General features: G+C 44.3%; 2 protein-coding genes across 2 annotated transcripts in view; both read right to left on the minus strand.

Moving 5' to 3' along the window:
* CSRNP2 (cysteine and serine rich nuclear protein 2) overlaps positions 1-7,468 on the minus strand; it is a 32,513-nt gene extending 25,045 nt beyond the window's left edge. The window contains exon 1 of the mRNA XM_035103126.2: positions 7,440-7,468. The gene's annotated coding sequence lies outside the window, so the exon portion shown is untranslated. The remainder of the gene's footprint in view (positions 1-7,439) is intronic.
* A 3,709-nt stretch (positions 7,469-11,177) lies between these two features.
* Positions 11,178-19,743, minus strand: part of TFCP2 (transcription factor CP2) — a 35,624-nt gene continuing 27,058 nt past the window's right edge. The window contains exons 8-15 of the mRNA XM_035103132.2: positions 18,411-18,499; positions 17,530-17,578; positions 17,069-17,162; positions 16,389-16,479; positions 14,502-14,605; positions 13,861-14,003; positions 13,077-13,128; positions 11,178-12,785 (exon numbers count right to left, since the gene is read on the minus strand). Coding sequence (XP_034959023.1) covers positions 12,748-12,785; positions 13,077-13,128; positions 13,861-14,003; positions 14,502-14,605; positions 16,389-16,479; positions 17,069-17,162; positions 17,530-17,578; positions 18,411-18,499 — 660 coding nt within the window. The 3' untranslated portion in view covers positions 11,178-12,747. The remainder of the gene's footprint in view (positions 12,786-13,076; positions 13,129-13,860; positions 14,004-14,501; positions 14,606-16,388; positions 16,480-17,068; positions 17,163-17,529; positions 17,579-18,410; positions 18,500-19,743) is intronic.

Consider the following 19,743-nt stretch of genomic DNA (forward strand, 5'->3'; position numbering starts at 1 on the left):
CCGTTCGCCATGTAATGCAATGCTGTATTGTCTTCCAGAGTTTGCAGGCAACCTGAAACAGAGACAGGAAAGTGCAAGCTTCCTGTCGTGACCTTAATTTCACTGGAAGAGCAATTCCCACAAACGCTGACATTAGAATGTACTGAAATCACGATGCTACCTACTATCTCATAGTAAACTGTCACAGGAGACTGACATACGAAGGGATACAAGGCTCACCTATTTGGACTCTCTCTACTAAAGGGGGGGGCGCAGAGAAAGACAGAGAGATGGAATTAAAAAAAGGAAACACCCCACCAAGAGATGATACACGAGTGTACAAAATACTTAACTGAGGTTCTGCACCCTCCCAACATAAATCCTGGCTACGCCCATGAGATGACAATATACAAAATTAAGGCTCCAAATACATGGGTCTTGCCCAAATTTGTAAGACTGTATGCCAGGGCACACTGCGTGCCAAGAGAGAAATAAATGAAAGACTAGTGGGAACCTGAGGCGCTCATCCACAAGGGAGGCTGCCTGCCCACTGTGTCTCTGCATAATTGATTGTAGCCTTGCCCAACAAAGAGTAGAGGGAGGGGCCAGAAGTGGGGCATTCGAGTGCCCTGTGGTGCTCACCTGAACACCGGGAAGCCCAGCTTTAGCCTGCCAATTGCAATAGGTGAGCCAACACTGATGGCAGAGAGCCTTTGCCCCTTCCTCACACCAAAAAGCCCATGAATGAGGAGAGGAGGAACCAGGGAAAATAACACGGCCCCATCTGACAGCCCGTGGCTCCCTCTAGCACAAACTCCCTCTGTATTGCTGCAAAAAAGCTCAGGCTATTTTGGGACTCTACAGAAGTAAATCAAAGACGCATCTTTTTTTGAAAAATTAAGAACCGTCAATCATCAAAGAAAGCTGGCGCGGGCCTCTGAAATAAGGGAGTGTACATATCTTCTTTCTTAAATTGCATTTTTCTCGGCCCCGGGGTGGGGGGTGGGGACGGGGACCAGGCTGTTTGTGATCTCATACCCTTCCGCAATACAATAACCTCATCAAGAATTCCCTGAGTGTCCAATTTCACAAAGTTACCACATATAGAGCAGAAGGGATTGTGCCCAGAATGACATGGCACCATCACTGCAGAGAGAAGCAAACTGCACTAGGATTGGGTGATGTCATCATCCGAAGATGCTGAGGAACATAGAGGCTCTGCAAGCACCCCATACTTACTGCTCTCCTGCCATAAAAACCAACCAAACAAACATGGGGAATATCCCAAAGCAACACACACTATAATGTTCCTATTGCAAACTGCTGTAGGGTCAAGTAGCGTGGATTGTGCTCTGTACAAGGCAATTAAATACTGACCGGAACACAGAACAAATTGAAAAAAGTCATTATTTTTGAGGGACAGGTCTGGTCAGGTTGCTTTGAGCACAGAGCTATCCTGTGGTCTATGGGTGGAATCCAAAATAAGCTTTCGTCCAGACCCAGTACCAACACTGAATACACACCCAGTGGACCACACAAGCTCTTGTCAAGGCACCAAGGGCTCTGGCCAAACAAAGAGCTCCTTTTTCAAATGTGTGCGCTAGGATTTGGAACCAACTTCCAAGAATGTCACAAGAGGGGATGTCGCTGCACTTTGAATAGGAGAAGAGGAGCAATAAATAACACGCTCTGCACATATCCACACATTTCCAAAGAAATAAACTAGGAGGAGGGAGTAGCAAAAATGGTAAGCATCTACAAGTGTGACCCTGCGCAGCTAGGTTCAGGTGGTCATGTTGGTTTAAGGAGCAGAGATAGCCTTATGCCTGCACCCACAGCACCTACTCTCTTCCCTCTTCCAGGATTAAAAAGCAACAATAAACCATGGTATACCTGAAGGAGTGTCTCCACCCCCATCGTTCTGCCCGGACACTGAGGTCCAGCGCCGAGGGCCTTCTGGCAGTTCCCTCACTGCGAGAAGCAAAGCTACAGGGAACCAGGCAGAGGGCCTTCTCGGTAGTGGCACCCGCCCTGTGGAACACCCTCCCATCAAAGGTCAGAGAGATAAACAACTACCTGACATTTAGAAAATACCTAAAGGCAGCCGTGTTTAGGGGAGTTTTTAATCAGTGATATTTGATGCATTTTAATGTTTGTTGGAAGCTGCCCAGAGTGGCAGGGGAAGCCCAGCCAGATGGGCGGGGTATAAATAAATAAATAATAATAATAATTATTATTATTTAAGATTGCGGTTTGTTCCAAAGGCGGTAACCATGCTTCAAGAGGACGTTACTGTTAATTGGAGAATTTAGGGCTGCATGGGTAGGCAACAAGGCTTGCTTATCTCTCAGCCCATTTGCCTGAGCCCAGTCAAACTGTTTTGCTGCACTATAAACCAATTAAATCATTCAGATAACAAGACAGCTTCTAAGCGACAACATCGGATCGCCCTGTCACCATACTCCAGAGAATAGGTTAATCACATAGGTTAAATAACATTTGTGAGCTGAACCTACAACTGAGATCATAGGACAATCAAGCGGGTAAAACATGGGCCAGTTGCTCTCTCAGTCTAACCTCTCTCATAAGGTAGCTGTGATGATAAGGGAGAGAGGGAGAGAGAGAGAGAGAGAGAAAGAGAGAGAGAGAGAGAGAGAGAGAGAGAGAGAGAAGGGAGAACTATACACACTCCTTCTTGAGAGCTTTGGAGGAAAGGCAGGAATGAATCTTGATTTTGTGTTCTATTAGTAATAATTTTATTGATAACTATATTGCATTTCGAGAGATTTTCTGGTTAAAGCATCTATAATTTTTCCATCAATATTTATTTTTAATTGCATCATGTCTGTCGGCCTGATGCTTCTTCTCTATTTCAGGGGGGGTTAAAAGGTCAGACATATTTTTAATAGAGCTAACTTGTCTTTAGTCCTTTTTCAGTGTTTAAAATTCCCCAGGTGCCAGGCACATTTTGCGACTGGCGCAGATCCAATTGCGACCACGTGGAGATTTATGGATGGCAGGGTGGTGACTGACATCTCCGTCTGGCTTGCTCCTCCAGCTTTCATAAGCAGGTCAGCAGAAGAGCTTATTTATTGCATTTATATCCCATCTTTTTCTCCTAGGAGGACATGGTTCACCCCCCTCCTCAATCAATCCCTACAACAACCCTGTGAGGTAGGTTAAGAAGCTGTGACTGGCCCCAGGTCACCCAGTCAGGTTCATGACTGAGTGGGGATTTGAACCCTGATCTCCCAGGTTCTTGTCTGACCCTCTAACCCAGGCATCCCCAAACTTCGGCCCTCCAGATGTTTTGGACTACAATTCCCATGATCCCTGACCACTGGTCCTGTTAGCTAGGGATCATGGGAGTTGTAGGCCAAAACATCTGGAGGGCCGCAGTTTGGGGATGCCTGCTCTAACCACTATACCACCCTGGCTTCTTAGAGTGCTTCTGCTATGGAGCAACTATACAAATTAAGTAGCTAAATAAGTATGGGGAAAGCCTAGACAAGGATCCAATATATTTTTTCTTGAAGCTTGAATTTGTTTTATTCTGGGTTGTTTTATTTAATGTTTTAATGTGTTGAACAGCTTTGAGTCCCCCCCTTTATAATATAAAATGACATAGACATGAAAATAATAATAATAATAATAATAATAATAATGATGTTTCATGGAGGGAAAATGGCACCTAGACATTCCATTGTGGCGACTATAATTTAGGATTAAGATGCCATTTGGCAATTAGCTTATATACCTTAGTTTCTAACACTGTTTTGCACTCCTTGAACTAGTCAGAAGCAGCCTGTTCTGTAACTGAGAGCTTACAAAGGATGAGAGACAACTCAGATCATTCATTTGGCAGCAATGGAACATGCTGTGGAATAAACAGGGAGCAGATTATTGCTCATCCATGTAAAAAGTGGCTTCTTTCTTTCATACCACTGGGGTAAGAACACTAGGTTTGAATTTGCTCTTAAGTGCAGATATGCAGGGGTCCCCAAACTAAGGCCCGGGGGCCGGATGCGACCCAATCGCCTTTAAATCCGGCCTGCGGATGGTTCAGGAATCAGCGTGTTTTTACATGAGTAGAATGTGTCCTTTTATTTAAAATGCACCTCTGGGTTATTTGTGGGGCATAGGAATTTGTTCATATCTTTTTTCAAAATACAGTCCAGCCCCCCACAAGGTCTGAAGGACAGTGGACCGGCCCCTGCTGAAAAAGTTTGCTGACCCAGTCTGAGTGTTTTCTTTTTAGCAAGTGTGAAATTCACCTTCCTAAATGATTTTTCTTTGTGCCCTCTTCTATGTTCTCACCATAATTCAGACTTTTCATACATTAGACTCTGAAAGATAACCTTCTTGAAAAGTCATTATGACATCACTTGTTCTGAGGTAAAGAAGACACGTCTCTGGTTAAACTCCAAGGCAAAGCTGTTCATCTTCATCTGCTCTAGGACCATTTTACTGGGCCTAACATCACCTTTCAAACTATCACATAATCATTCTCATGTATTCTCTTATGAACTCTTATCACCATACTTCAGCAGTTTATGCTGGGCAAATACACAGCAGAATAGGCAAGTATCCGACTCTAAAAAGCACTTATTGTACAGTACAATGGTACCTCGGAAGTCAAACGGAATCCGTTCCGGAAGTCCGTTCGACTTCCAAAACGTTCGGAAACCAAGGTGCAGCTTCTGATTGGCTGCAGGAAGCTCTTGCAGCCAACTGGAAGCCGCGGAAGCCCCGTCAGACGTTCGGCTTCCAAAGAACGTTTGCAAACCGGAACATTCACTTCTGGGTTCGCAGCATTCGGGAGCCAAAATATGGATGAGTACCAAGGTGTTCGGGAGCCGAGGTACGACTGTACAGTATTTTACAAATTCAAAATCAGCAGTACATATGTTGGACTTTTTCAGGACATTAACATGAGGATTTGGAGGCAGATACTTGAGCAATTATATACCAGCTTTCCCTAACTTGGTGGGTTCCATATGCTGTTGGGCAACATTTCCCATCATCCCAGAACAATGGCTTGGGTATGCTGGCTACAGTTGATGGAGCGCAATATCTGGAGGGCACCGGGTTGGTGATGGCTGTATTATGCCAACGGGGTTTATTAGGTTGTTATCACTGGCAATCAGGAAATGAGTTCCCTGGCAAATGTATTTATGCACAAGTGTGGCAGGAAAACCCTCCCAGAGTTCGCTATCCACGACTGAACACTCATAATGTGGGAGGCGAGCTGGGGGAAATTTTCTCACTTCATGCCATGTATGAGAAATACCACCACTCCCACTCCCTCAAGTTCTCCGTCACTTCATGCAGGGCTAAGCAATTTTCAAACTTCGTGGAACCCTGTACGGAAGTCTATGCTTTTGGTTGAATATACCATTGGCTTTCATGCAACATCTGATGACTGGGCTGTGTTTTGTATTGCCAGTGACTTTGGGGAACCTTAATCATGAGCCTATTGCAATCTACTTTTACGCACTTGGCTCCAACACGTTCAATGACAAGCTGAGGCCACTGTGTTTTCCAGGTTTAACAAAATAACTCTTCAATATACAGTATTAAGATTTTCCTCACACCCCCAGCTCCATTTCAAAAAGGAAGATTTCATCAAAATACACACAGAAGAAACTATCCAATGCAGCATTCCAGTGAAAGGGGGCAGCTGACCTTTAATGTATCACTTTGGAAAAGGGGGAGGAAACATCTCAACTCAGGAAGTGCCAACAACTCAGTAAGACAATGCCATTCCATTTCTCATGACCTTCACTTTAACTAAAAATAACTAATAGGGTATCTCACACCTGACCCCATAGCTTGGTCATGGGGAGGTGGAGGATCCAAGGGTGGGGAAAGAGAGACTTTCCAGAACCTTCTAAAGAAAAGGCTTACAAGAGCCTTCAAATGCCGGGAAGAAAAGTAATACACATTTTATTCAGGAATTGCCTGTGATTCAACTGACATTAAAACACTTGATCTTCAAGGCCAAACTTCCATTACACTGTTCTTAATATTAGACCTCTAAAAGCATATGAGCCCACCTTGACTCTGACAAACCATTTCTAATGTAATCTCAAGAATAAAATATCACTGCCTGACATGTCAGAAACATCACTCTGAACTCCATCAATGAAGCAGAAAGAGTCCCCCATGAATGTCATATTCTTATCTCATCCAGCAAGCCCATATAACATTTCCCCATTCTAGGCCACAAAACCAAGAACAGCATGTATATATCCACCTTTGTTTGAATAGCCATGAAGCTAATCGCTCTAAGAAGCATCACATGAAGGCCCCAAGGATTCTCCAGTGCAAGCCCCACCTCAAACCAACGGTACAGTACCTTAGATAAGTCCTTAACCCACACCACAATGCCATAAACAAGAACAAAATACTTCTTTTCTGAAGCACCTGCCCTTTTCAACCAGCCCAGCTTGGGTGTGCATTATCATAGCTGTTGTTCCAAGAGATAGTTGATGTGTTCTTCTTGAGATAGTAAGACACCTGTGTGGGAGGAGGGTGGTGCTATTGAGGTTAACTTGAAAAAAGTTGAATTCTTTAACAATTTCAAAGATAATATTAATTCACCTCAGGATAATAGACACAACAGCTCTCTCTCTCTCTTTGTCTCACATGCGTTAAAAGGCATCTTTTAAGATGTGATTATGGCGGGGAGGAAGGGGCGAGACAGAGGGAAAGGAGCAACCTGCTGCATCATGGGGGGGGGGGGGTTGCACGCAATGCTCAGGAGCAGGGACCCATTTCAGCCCAGCTGGGTAGGTAAGCCCTGCATCCCCCCCAAAAAAGGTGGGCAGCCAGCATGTCATTTGAAAGTGGAAGTCCCCCCACCAGCCCTGCATGTAAAAAAAAAGAGAGTTAAAAGACAATCACTTCTTTGTAAAGTAGCTTCAAGGAGGGATGGATAAGGGATGGGGAAGGATATGATAAGGAAGGGGGGGATGATAAGGAGGCGGAAAGATGACCCCCCCTTCTGAAATCTCAAGGAACTACAAAATAATCTAAGTAGGGAGAATAAGGCTGAGGGACCTCCCCTCCCCTTAAGAAGTGAGCGAAATCCATTGCCTTCAAACCAGATATAAATCGATAGATATCTACATACAGTATAATTATGGCCCTGGGGTGGTATTATTATAATTAAGGAACTACAAAAAAATAATCTAAGTAGGGAGAATAAGGCTGAGGGACCTCCCCTCAAGAAGTGAGTGAAATCTATTGCCTTCAAACCGGATTTATATCGATAGGTATGCAGGTATCTACATACAGCATACAGATAATTATGGCCTGGGATACTATCTATCTATCTATCTATCTATCTGAAGGGAGGATGAATAGCCTTCTGACATCTCTCTGGTCCATTCAGCCTCTCCGCCTTCTTTCCCTGCCCCCCCCCGGTCCAGCGCCCCCTCACTCACTCACTCACTCACCGGGTGGGGGCTCCTTCCTCCCTCCCTCCGGTCCCTCCTCCCCTCCCTCCGCACAGGCCGGGGCTGCAGGGCGAAGCCCGAGATCCCCCAGGGTCAGGGGACGGTAGTCAAGCAGCAGCTCCGTGCTTCGGGAGGGGAGGGAGAGGGAAACCGGCGGTGGTGGCGGCGGCGACGGCGGCTCTGGCAGGCGACAGCCCCGGGCGGCGAGGACCACCGGCCTCCTCGGCTCCGGCTCGGCGATAACAATAGGGCTGCCGGCGCAGCGCCTCCCTTTATATAGCACGTGCCACGTGACGCGCCTCCTCGGCGGGGTTTTTTTCCCCCCTCTCCCTCCCAAACGCGTGGGGCGGCCGCGGGGCAGCATGGGAAATGTAGGCGCTTCCGGAGAGGCGCCTGGCACGTGCGCGCGCAGCCTCCCTCAGAAGGCGGGGGAAGCGGGGAGAGAAAGACTTGAGCTGGCCTCTCCAAGGTACGACGGCAGCATCTCTGCGGCGCTTTGGACACTGGGAAATGGAGTCGCGAAGAGGTGGCTGAAGCGGGAAGCGCATGACGGCGCACGGAAAGCGGGCTTGCTGTTCCAGGCGCTCCACCTAGCGGCCGCTGCGGGTAAATGCAAGCTTAGCTCGTCATGGTTCTCGCCGCCTCCTTTCACCCAAACCTTACTTACCTTAAGAGGGAGAACTTTCTGACAGTAAGAGATGACCAACAGATTCCCAGCAAAGGCAGTGGACTCTCCTTCCTTATAGTTTTTTAAAGCAGAGGTTGGATGGTCATCTGCTATGTATGATCTAGTTGAGTTCCTGCATTGCAGGGAGTTGCACTAAATGACCTCAACTAGGATTCAGATGCCTTTTGAAAACAAACCTGCATTGTTATACAAGCACCTTCCTTGGTGTTTTAAGGGAGCGGGAATTCTAGAGCATCAGGATACCACCCCCTTCTGTTAGATTTCCATATTTTATAAACGGGAGCATTTTTCTTCCAACTCTACGATTCTATGAGGCGCATGCGTCAACTTTGCATTGACATTCTTGATGGTGAAAGAGCCAGGGCTTTTTTCCAGCCGGGACTCGCTGGAACTCAGTTCTGGCACCTCTCCAGGTGGGTGCCAGTGCCATTATAAGAGAACAAGGGGAGGCATTCACGGTGAGTTTTGGCAATTCTTTTTTTCTAGAAAAATAGCACTGACTATAGCCCTGTTACTAGATGGGATGCCTTTGAAACAAGGGAAAGCTGTTGCCATAATTAAGTACAGTACAGTACTTCTCTTCACTATAGGGGTGAAGAAATGATTTGAAGGGCACTGAAGTTTCTCACTGGAAGCAGAAGTCATGCAGCATAATCCTATATGCTGCATACAGGATACATAGAGCCACTGCTTTCAGGTATGAAGATTGCAGTCTTAACCCTGAGGCTAAACAAGTCCGGGCCACTTCATTTTGGTTTTCAGTTAATGCAAGTGTAATTGCTGTGCCACAACAAATTAGAAAAAGGAGAAAAACAAAATTACAGCTCATACCTAAGGCAACACTGCCCCTGCCAACCAACCAGCCCGAAGTAGTTTCGCTATTTTAACACACACCTGCAAATTCAGATGCAGACTCAATTATTTCAATTTAGGTCTCTCGAAGCTGGACCTATTTGAACAGAATCCCTCTCTCTCCATCCTATTATTTGAGACTTGTAAATTGTAGTTGGCCTCAAGTGCACAAACCACCTACTCCGATTGCAACTGAAATACAGTAATTGAAATACACCTTACTCCCAGGTAAGTCTCATGGAACTTAGGAGTGCAATACTATTCCTATCTACTTGTAACCTATGCAAAACTACGTAGAGACAGTGACGAAAATACCACTATGGGTTAAAATGCAATCTAAACCATGGGCTACTTTTACAATGCAAGCCAGGCCACACAGGACATCCATGCTAAAGGGCCATTATGCTTTCATCACACACATGAACTTTGTTGTTGTTGCTACTAACCAGTACCTTGGAGCAGCAGGGAAAGAAAAGTTTTGGGCTATCAGAACCAGTGGCACAAACTCCAAACAACTGCAATGCTTAGTCTAACTCACAAGGGTTCAAGAGTGAGACAGGAGTCGCTCTGTAGTCAATGCAATGGTATCTGATCCAGAAACTGATTTTTGCCATACTTCTTGTTGTTGGCACTAGTGTGTCTCGAGAGCCAATGGAAGAGTGCTCCTCGGGGGTAAAGTCAAACCATTGGAGAGTTATTACAGCGCCTGCTGTGGTTATAGAGACTGATACTGGAGAGACATATTTAATTGCAATTGGGGCAGATGAAGGCACCCGGTTGCGCTGATGCAGTTGCGCCACAGAGTGGCGTAAATTTGCGGTTTAAATAAAGAGATCAAATATCTTAGCTAGGTTAGTATCTCATACACACAAAGTAATGTGTTCAAAACACATTAGCCAGACATATGGAAGAAAGCTGATATAGTTCTGAAGAGCATAAAAGCATGAGGAAGCAGCATGCTGGAGGTAATATTTTAAATTTAACAATGGTTTTGTGCTTGCAATGATAATTTATGTTCCATACACCAGTTAATGGTGTATGCAAGCTCCAGGCAATCTTTTGCTGCATCAGCAATGCTGTTGTTGATTTTAACTAGCCCAATTACTCCTAAGCAAGCAAAAATTGAATCACCCCTTTACCAAAGTTGCCAAGGAAGAATAGAAGCAAACTAATATAAAATGTGGAAACTCTCCTGCTTTGTACTTCTTTCTGAACCCCATATAATTGGTGTTCAACACTTTGTATTAATTATTGTCCTGGTCTACTCAACAGCTCAATTTGAACATAGATACAATGTCCGCACACCTGACTGTGGACGGACGTGGTGGATGAATTTACACACCTGAAAGCAAAAGCAAAAATGATACAAAGCTTAAGCAAGCATGACACTTGTACATTTGTCTCATTAAACCTGTCACACATGATCAGAGAAACTAATTAGAATGTAAATTCTCAGTCCTAAACCACTGTTTGTGCAAAAAATATGTACAAAAGCACCACTGGCCCAACATTTGACACCTCTCTTATGTACAGCTAATATTATTCTCAGTTTCTAGTGGTAGAGATTATTCTGCAGCAAAAAAAAAAGACCCCAAATCTTCTATTCAATTCTTATCTTCTACACCATCACTAAGTGATGCTGCATGGTCTATGATGGCTAATGACTCCCACATTATTAAAGGTCCCAGAATATAAAAAGGAACACAACCCACCGTCATGTTTTAGAGCTTGTAGGTTTCATTTTTAGCAACACACACACAAAAAGCCATGCTCTGTCATTTGGTTTGCACCATCTTTGATTATCGCTGGGAAGACGCTAAATCACAACTTTATTATTCAATGGCAGCGAGGAGATCTCTGGTAGTTAACTGCTAGTCCAACTCTGGCTGTGTGTGTGTGTGTGCCTGCATCCCAACCAGCCAGCTGATCATCACCTTGAGCTGGAAAAAGTAGATCTGGCTTTCATCAAAACAGAGGCTACCAAAATGTGAACTTCTCTGGGTCACTTCAGATTTGGTTCCATCACTGTTTCCAGTCTGAATAAGCATTCTGCTGAACCATACAAACTGTTGATTGTGAAGTCTTGGCATTTCTGAAAACAAACAAAACCCCAAATTTGGCCAGCTACGATCCTGGAGGGGGCACTATGTCATAGTTGTAAACTCCCAGCTCCGAAGACAACTGAGCCAGAGACTGACTGAAAACAAGAGTTGATCTTTATTGGCATATATATGATGAGACATAACATTTCTACTTAAAAGCTGTGGAGTCGCAACTTCCAAGGTTTTTCTTCTTCATCATTGACTTTATTTCACTTGACCTTGACCGGACCCAGTTTCTTGCCTCCTTAAGAAGCAACCTACTAAACCTAATTGATTTAAATAAAAGTTCAGCACTTTTTGGTAAAAATACCAAGTCAAAATGATTTTAAAAACCTTCAAATCATCTAGTACTGAGAAAAATATGTAAGTAGGTTTCATTTAATGAAATGAAAGCTATTTCCCCCACCTCTCCAACTTCGCTTAAGTGCAGCTGACACCAGCTGCCAGCTCTACGGCCAACGCAGTGTCTATCAAGACTTGATTGTGCAACTGACATTGTGACGCACAAGGTTGCAGCTTCCAGAGATTTGCTGCTTTCTAGGGGGACTGGAAGGCTAAAGGAGAAGTGGTGTTTCCCCCTTCAGACGAGTTGTTCTCCTGTGTATTTTCACGGCATCATCACTACAGTTGTAACAGTTTGCCATATTTTTCTCCAAAGCTCAAAAAATGCATCTTGGCATCCATGTCTCAGAAGGCTGAAGCCTTTACCCGAGGCTGGCTGCTGCCCAGGAAACGGACATGCAGGCACTTCTGTCACCATGGAGCTTCCACAGGCTTTTCAAATAAGCACTAGAGACTATTGCTGCATGAGCTGTTTCTGGGATAATGTTATTATGGCCCTCCTGTGGGATTTCATTCAAAGGCAGCCATCATTTCTACATACCCCTCCCCCCAAAAAAGCCAACACATTTTTTTTTATTAAAAAACCCCACAATCTTTTTGCCTCTGTCTCAGTTCATTGTGTTCCTCAACAGCTCAGGATAGCAATTCCTTCTTTTGCATTTGAAGTCTTTTCAGTTGCATTGTATAGCAAAGCCATAGGCAACCCTATGGATCTCACAAGATAGGCGTTATTCCTAACTTACACTGGCAGAGAAGACAGCCACGTATCACTCACACTTGGACAGCTGCTCGCCCACAAACCCTCTACCTGTAACATAGTCTGAAAAAGTCAGAATCGGAACAAAGTCCCTACCTAACCGGCCAGCAAACCTGAAAGTCTCCTTGGCTCTATCAGCCAAATACGCCTCTGGGAGGCCTGAATAGCTGGGACAGGCTATGGAAGAGGACCCTCGGAATAGATGCTCATTTGTCCAGGGATTCCCAGAGCATCCATCACAACCGGCCAAGCTGTCGCATATCAAAAAGGTTGCCCACCTCACCCCCAATATACATAATTGCAAATCCATCACTGGCCAGTCTGGCTGTTTCAAAAGGCAGTGGGTGTAGCCATGGCACCGAACTCCGAAGAAGCAGCCCCGTGCTTGCAAACTGGTGTCTACAGCATGCCAGCAATGCTACAGATGCTTCACCTAACAGAAGGCAACATGCTGTGGAAGCAGGATGAGTTTCTGTTGCTCTTGTGGATTTCTGTCAGTGGGTCCAGGTGCCAAACAGGCAAATGAAGCTGGGTGCATGAGAGAAGATGCAACAAGTCCAATTCCCTCTATTTTAAGATGATGTGATAACTATCATTGGTTTCAGCTGCAAAGAAAGCAAAGCACCATGAGACTGGGTGAACACAAGGAGTACAACCCCCCTGTCTTCCCCCCCCCACGACAATTCATAATTTGCTTGGTTGTAAGTCGCTTTGGGTTGCCTTGGGCGGGATAAAGTGACTAAAAAATTAACTAATAATAAAGACAATGCACGACTATTATGGCATGCTGGTTTTGATACCCTATGGCGGGAAAGAATGGAGTGTTTAGGTTTTCCAGAGAAAAGGAAAAAGACTAGGGGATTGGGATAATATTGTGCACTTAAAAAAACTGGTACCTTTCATTGTATCCAAGACAAAACATGATTCATCCTGAAAGTTCTGTATCATCTAAAATAGAAATGAAAAACCGAAGTTTTTAGGGCTCCAGGCATTACTCAAAAAGAACTGCGAATTCAAGCAATGTGACCATCTAAATAATTCTCCTTCCTTTTAGCAATAGGGACTTCACTGAGAAAAGCAAGCCTCCTAGAGCACAATAATGTTGTCTCCTCTGGCTCCTAGGAGGCTTAGTTTGGTCAGAATTGAGTATACACTTCCAGAGTTAATGCTATATACATTACTTTGGTTAAATGAACCACCATAACAGCTAGAGGGCCATGAAAATTTGTGTCCAGGGCTTTTTAGACTCATCTACTCATGTACTACCGGTATCTGAAACCAAAGGGGCACATTGGTTGACAGGTGTGAAATATCTTGGCATTATTTCCAGCTCTCCTACCTCACTAGTACCTACTTTGGTTTAACAGTATTTTAAAACACACACACACAAACACAGAGTATTACTCAACGGGGATTTATTTTCCCTGTTTAAGCAATGGTATTTGCTGTTGTGTTTTTCAGTAAGTCAATGGACAATTAAGTAGAGCTGTATAAAACTGCAACATCTTGCTTGCTCAGTCTACTCTGAAACTACAGGTGACAGACATTGTACGGTGATGAGAAAAGGCATCCACTTCAAAGGAGTGGAGACACTTTTGGAAGCAGAGCTGAGCCTGCAATGATACTTTAAACTCCCACATCTGTTCCCAGTGTTTCAGCAGACTATTGGGTCACTCTTACCTCATCACTGATGAGCACGTGTATCCCTGTGGGACCTTGCTTGTAGATCTGGCTGATCTGTTGAGAGGAAATGCTGAAGAGCTGGGCAATTTTCTCTGTCAGTTCCACAGCTGTCAATTCTTCCAAGTAGATGGCATGGTACACTGAAGAAGTAAGAACAGTTGTTGGCAAGGAGCACATTCAGTCAGGCAACAAGTTCAGCAGGAATTAGCCGTTGACTAACCTACATTCAGAGTAGTGCTGTATTCCCTTTATATATTTATATTAACCTACCTCATCCTCCTAAGACGCTAAGGCAATCAACATATTCAGCTATACAGTATTCTCAGTAAGATTAAAAATAAATCCACACTCTTTTCTGGCCACTAAAGCTTGCTTGAGCAAGTCTCCTAATCCACTTCTTCCAGCAGAATCTGCTGCCTAAGAAACATGTCATGGACATTTCCACGAGGCCTACAAGTTTATCATCATCAGGAGGGCACCAGATTGGGGAAGGCTGGACTGAAGATTGTACCCCTACTTATTTGGAGCTACCAAAGCATTTCCTGGTTTGGTATTGGAAGTGCTGCCACTGCAAAAGCCTGTGGGTCCATTAGTCAAAAGAGACACTTAGGCTTCTTTCCTGAAGTTCAAGTTCTCACCATAGAAAGTATTGTTGGCTGCATCCCCATCTTCATGCTTCTGCTGCTCCCTCAGTTGCTGCGACTCCTGGCAGACGTAGATGGTCAGCCTTGGCCGTACCATCCTTGGGAGAAAATAAGACATGAGCACTCCAGAGTTAACAGAGAATGTTGTAAGGACAGGCCCATGAAGAGTAAAGGAAAGAGCTGAATAATTTGATTAAGAAGCACTTCAACAGCACTCACAAGTTGGTAAAATGTTTCACAACTCTGCTTGGCCAATTTGGGCATGCAGGGGGGGGGGGGGAGGCCATGTTACAGACCTCCTAGGTCTGTTCCAACTTCCCACTGGTGGATAACGCATGCCTGCTCCACAACCATCAAAAAGCATAGGACTGTACAAAAACCCAAAAAAGGGGGCAGGGAGGAAGAAGACAATTTCATCTATATTGTGCACTGCTCCTCACTGGAATCAGAGATGTGCAGTGGAGATGGCACCATTTCCCCCAGTCTGTCACAACCTGCCAGACTGCCCAATCCAGAGGGACTTTGCTTGGGGAAGTGAAACCCATGTATGCTGTTGCAGAAGGGTGGCTGGGGACGGAAGGGCACTGAGCTGTTGTGCAGAGAGGCCTGTTGCAGTGCAGATAGCATTCTCTTCAATTGGGTAGAAAGAAAGAGTGGAGGTGGAGAAATAAAAAGAGGTGGGGTGCTGGCTTGTGCTAGTGAACAGGAAAGAGCATATGCACTAAGAGGGGACAGAAAAGGGGAAAGAAGGTTCCACACAGGCTACATGGTACAGAAAGAAAAGGGGGCCAGAGAACACCTTAAAAATACACAAAATGTTGCAAAACAGGGAACTTTTGCCTTAGCAGGGCAACTCTACACCTCACTCACTGCATCCCATACCCAAACACTACTATCTGAACAATCAGAACTGGTCCATTAACTCCATGGTATGATTTGCTATTAGCACAGCACCTCTTGCTGACCTTTGCCAGAAGCCTAACTCTTGTGGATTTGGGAGCTGGCCAACATTTGCTTTCTTTACTTGAGGGACCAGCTAACAATCACTCAAGAAACAGCAGAGCACAAGTCCTCTCCAGCTCAAGGGGGCAGGAGGAAAGATCAGAATCAAACAATTGCATATCTATTTCACAAAGGAAATAATGAAGCAAGACTTATTTAATGAAGGAGCCACAGAAGTGCTCTCATCCATCCATATCCAAACCACCTTGAAAGGAAACAAAGATGTTTCTAGTCGAGTTCCAGTCTTGTACTATGTGCAATATATACTTCATATTCCTAGGTGCCCAAGAAACCTGGTAGCTGCTTTGTGTCAGTCTGCCGCATCTGATCTTATTACAGGATACCCCCACAGTGTCTGAAGTTCCCATCCGTCTTACTGAGGCATGAGTTGTAGATTAAGGATAAGCCAGGTAGAAATTGCAAGCATGAAAGTGGGTGGGTTGGGAGGAGGGATACAGCACGGCACCTGTCCCACATCTAAGAAGAACAAACGGGACTGCCAGGGAAGGGAAAGTACAGATGAGAGCAACTAATATGGTCAGGGGACCAGAGCAGTTCTCTTAACAGGAAATGTAGGGGGCTTTTTTGGCTTAGAAAAAAGGTGAGTAAGGAGGGAACATGATTTAAGTGTCTAAAACTGCATTGTATGTATACAGAGAAGCCTTTCTCTGTTTTGTAATTCTAGAACCCAGGGTCATTCAATAAAGCTGAAAGGTGGGATATTCAGGGCAGACCAAAGTAAGCACTTCATGCCACCTGGTTTTCAAGTGCCAAAATAAAATATAAAATATGGAAATCCTAAACTGGAAAAGCAGAAATTCTGCTGTACAGCACATTAAAAGCCCAAACCATTTTAAAGGAAGCCTAGATGATACATACCGTCCCTTCAAAGCATTGAAAAGTCTGATGCCGTCTGCAGGACCACATATCTGGATGACATCTTCCCTGGTTAATTTCAATAAATCTGCCCCTAGGATCGAAAAACAGAAAAACAGAGGTACATATGTTTAAACATAGAAGACTTCATATTTCCACACAAATCCTTCTACATAATACTACCTAATGAAAGAGATGCCCGAGTTTCAGACTCAGTGAACACATATCTAGGGTGTCTGCTGCTGCTTTTAAGCAGGGCTCTCATCAATGAAGATGGAAAGAGGCCCTAGATAGCTCACTTGCATACTGTTTTTTAAAGGTTAAAGGAGGTGTATGATTTATATAAATCTAGTGAGGTTTACATGGTGGTGGATTTCATTAAGCCTACACACATCACAACTTAAACAGTACACTTGAGTCCCTTCTAAGAGGCCAGAGCTGGTTTGGCTTCCATTAGCAGTGGCAAACTGCAAAAAGGTGTTCCTACGGTCACGGTGGCAGGGGCAAACGGACAGAACAGAAGATCCGCAGGTCAAAGAGCTCACAACCCCCAGAAGATGCTTCTAAGAAGCTTGCTTGAGAGCAGAATAAATTGTCTGAGGAATCAACAAGAAAGTTGAGGAATCCAAATGCTGAAGCCCCCTTGTGATGTCGCAGAATGGGGAGAAAGTTCTTGCTACTACCTGAGAAGTTGGTGAAAAGCCGTGTGAAAGTCGAGAAGCGGTTCCGGATCAGCCACTGCTGAGCTTCCTGAGGTGTGGATGTCTGCAGGAGGTTCTATGATAGAGGGAGGGAAACCTGATGCATCCTTGCAAGAGCAGCACAGACAACTTACACGACTTGCACCCACAGTCTTTTGCACCCACAGTAGGTCATTCATTACTCCAGTTTCTGGCCCAGCCCTCATAAGTTTCCTGATCCTAAGGCAGCTTACGATATAACGTCAATAGTGTAAGACAAAGGGAATAAAATAAAAAGTAACACAGTGCAAATATACAAGATAACCTAATACAAGAGACTGAAAGAACTACCTTCTCACAGCTAGCCACACATTCAGTCCCCTGAAGTGTTAGCCTGCTAACTCAGAGACAACCCCACTGTCTAACATTAGAGGAATGAAACACAAAATACGAATGAGACTTACATCTGTAATGGGAACAGGAGGTTCAGGCTGGTGATTTGGAGACCCGTTTCTATTTTTAAAATAAGAAATGAAGAAGGAAGTTGGTATTTGCTTTTCTCTGCTTGTCTCCAAATCAGCTGTGATTTGAATTGTTCCTCTAGCATATTTAATCAAAGGGCTTGTGTGGACTCAGCAAAGCCTATCTTTTAACCATGGTGAAGGGGACCAGAGACAGGCCAAGGGACCCCGCAGGGTGGTTTTTCATAGATTTGGAAAGGGACCTTGTAGGTAATCTAATCCAACCCCCTGCTTAGTGCATAACAGCTACAGCATGCAGTGGGGAACCTTTGGCCCTCTAGATGTTGCCACTGGCCATGCTTACTGGGGCTGATGGGAGATTATTATTATTATTATTTATACCCTGCCCATCTGGCTGGGTTTCCCCAGCCACTTTGGGCAACTTACAGCATATATAAAACATAAAAAAAGATCAAATATTTGCAACATCTAGAGGGCCAAGGGTTTCCCAAAGCTGATCTATAACTATAGCATGCTCAGCCTTTGCTTGAAGTTGGCCAGCAAATGGAGTAAGGGAAGGTGGAATTTGTACTCAAGAGTGAGAAGGAACCCAGGGGTGTACAGCAGAGAGGTTGAAGCTTTCTGCCTTTCTACAAAGGAGTACAAGCAAGAGAGAGAGAATTAGCAATCTCCCTTCCTTGCCACAATTTTGTCAGAAGCCACTTTCCCCCTATTTTAACATGAAAAGGCACAAGATGAAAACATGCCAGTAATTTGTTTTGTCAACTTGCAATCCTACAGGCTACAGATGCAGGAAAGTGACCAAAATGTATTAGGAAAGCTAAATGGGCAAAAACCAGAAAAAATTCAATGCCCAGACTTACCCTTCACTAATGGAGAAACTGCTGTGGGAGCTGCTGAAGCCTGGGGATGACACATTATTGACATATGTGATCTCAGGCCATGGAGAACACTGGAAGAGAAAAATCCAATGGTGAGATATTCACAAGCATTGTGGTCCCGAACCTCAAAATTGCTTCCTGTGGAATAAAGCATGCATTCCATGTATTTCCTGTAGCATGTCAAGGATTTTAGCCTCTGTGCTTGTGGAAAATCACATGGAAACATGTAAGAACATGTGGAAGAGATGTCTCAGCCAGCTAAAATATACCAGAGTAAATCTTTCAGTAGTGAGTGGGGAGGGATCTATGTAGGACACAAGAAATCCATCCTTCTTTCCTTCTCCATGTGTCAAATAAGGTAAAACCTCCATTTCCTTTACTGCTTCAGTCAAATCAATAACCTTTATTAGGCATGACAAATTCAGAAGCTTCAGAACAAAATTATGAGTAAAACATTCACATTATAAACTTCATGAAATAAAATACATATTAATTGAATTAGTATTTTAGAGCAATATATCAATTTTCAATTAGCATCCCCTGGTCCTCTCCACAGTGGCCCAATCTCTCTGCGTAAACCGAGCACAAAAACTCAGCCACCACTAAAGTAACTCCATCATTATTATCTGACAATAACCCCTGAATAGTTGGCATTGCTGCGATCGATGCATCCACCTGCAAAGCATCCAGCAATCGTCTTCTCGCATTAATACCGTAATTACAGGAAAAGAAAATGTGGTCCAATGTATCTGGTTCATTCTTCCCGCATTTACATAAACGTTCGGTTTTGGGGAGAGCTAGATATCTTCCTTCTGTCTCCATAGAGGGGAACACGTTGAATCTAGCCAACATGAAGAGCCTGCACCCTTCCTGACTCTTCAAGTTTGCCATATATCCCCCTTTAAATTCTCTACACATTGGGAGGTTCAGGTGTAATGGGGAGCAGGTGCTGCGCCCCGCCATCTCAAGTAAGTAGAGGGTGCTTTTCCCTATAAGAGTCTTTCTAATAATTTTCCAGACTTCTTTGGGGTCAACGTTTTCAAAATCAGTTATCTTTAGTCCTATTGAGTTCAACTTTCTCCTGCAAGTCAGTGATAGGTTATAGCTTATACTATAACTTAGAAGGCTGTAAAGGAGAGAGTTAGGAGATAGGGCTCTATTATGAAGGAAGATCCAGTATTTCAAAGTCCTCAGCCACTGCTTCAGTCCTTGGTAAGCAAAAAAAGAAAAAAGAAAAAAAGTGCACCTTGTTTCTTTGAGCACAACTGTAAGTGCACACAGTGTAGCTGTTTATTCTAGGTTGAAGCCACAACAC

Source organism: Zootoca vivipara, chromosome 2 (assembly GCF_963506605.1).
Source record: "Zootoca vivipara chromosome 2, rZooViv1.1, whole genome shotgun sequence".
Lineage (NCBI taxonomy): Eukaryota > Metazoa > Chordata > Lepidosauria > Squamata > Lacertidae > Zootoca > Zootoca vivipara.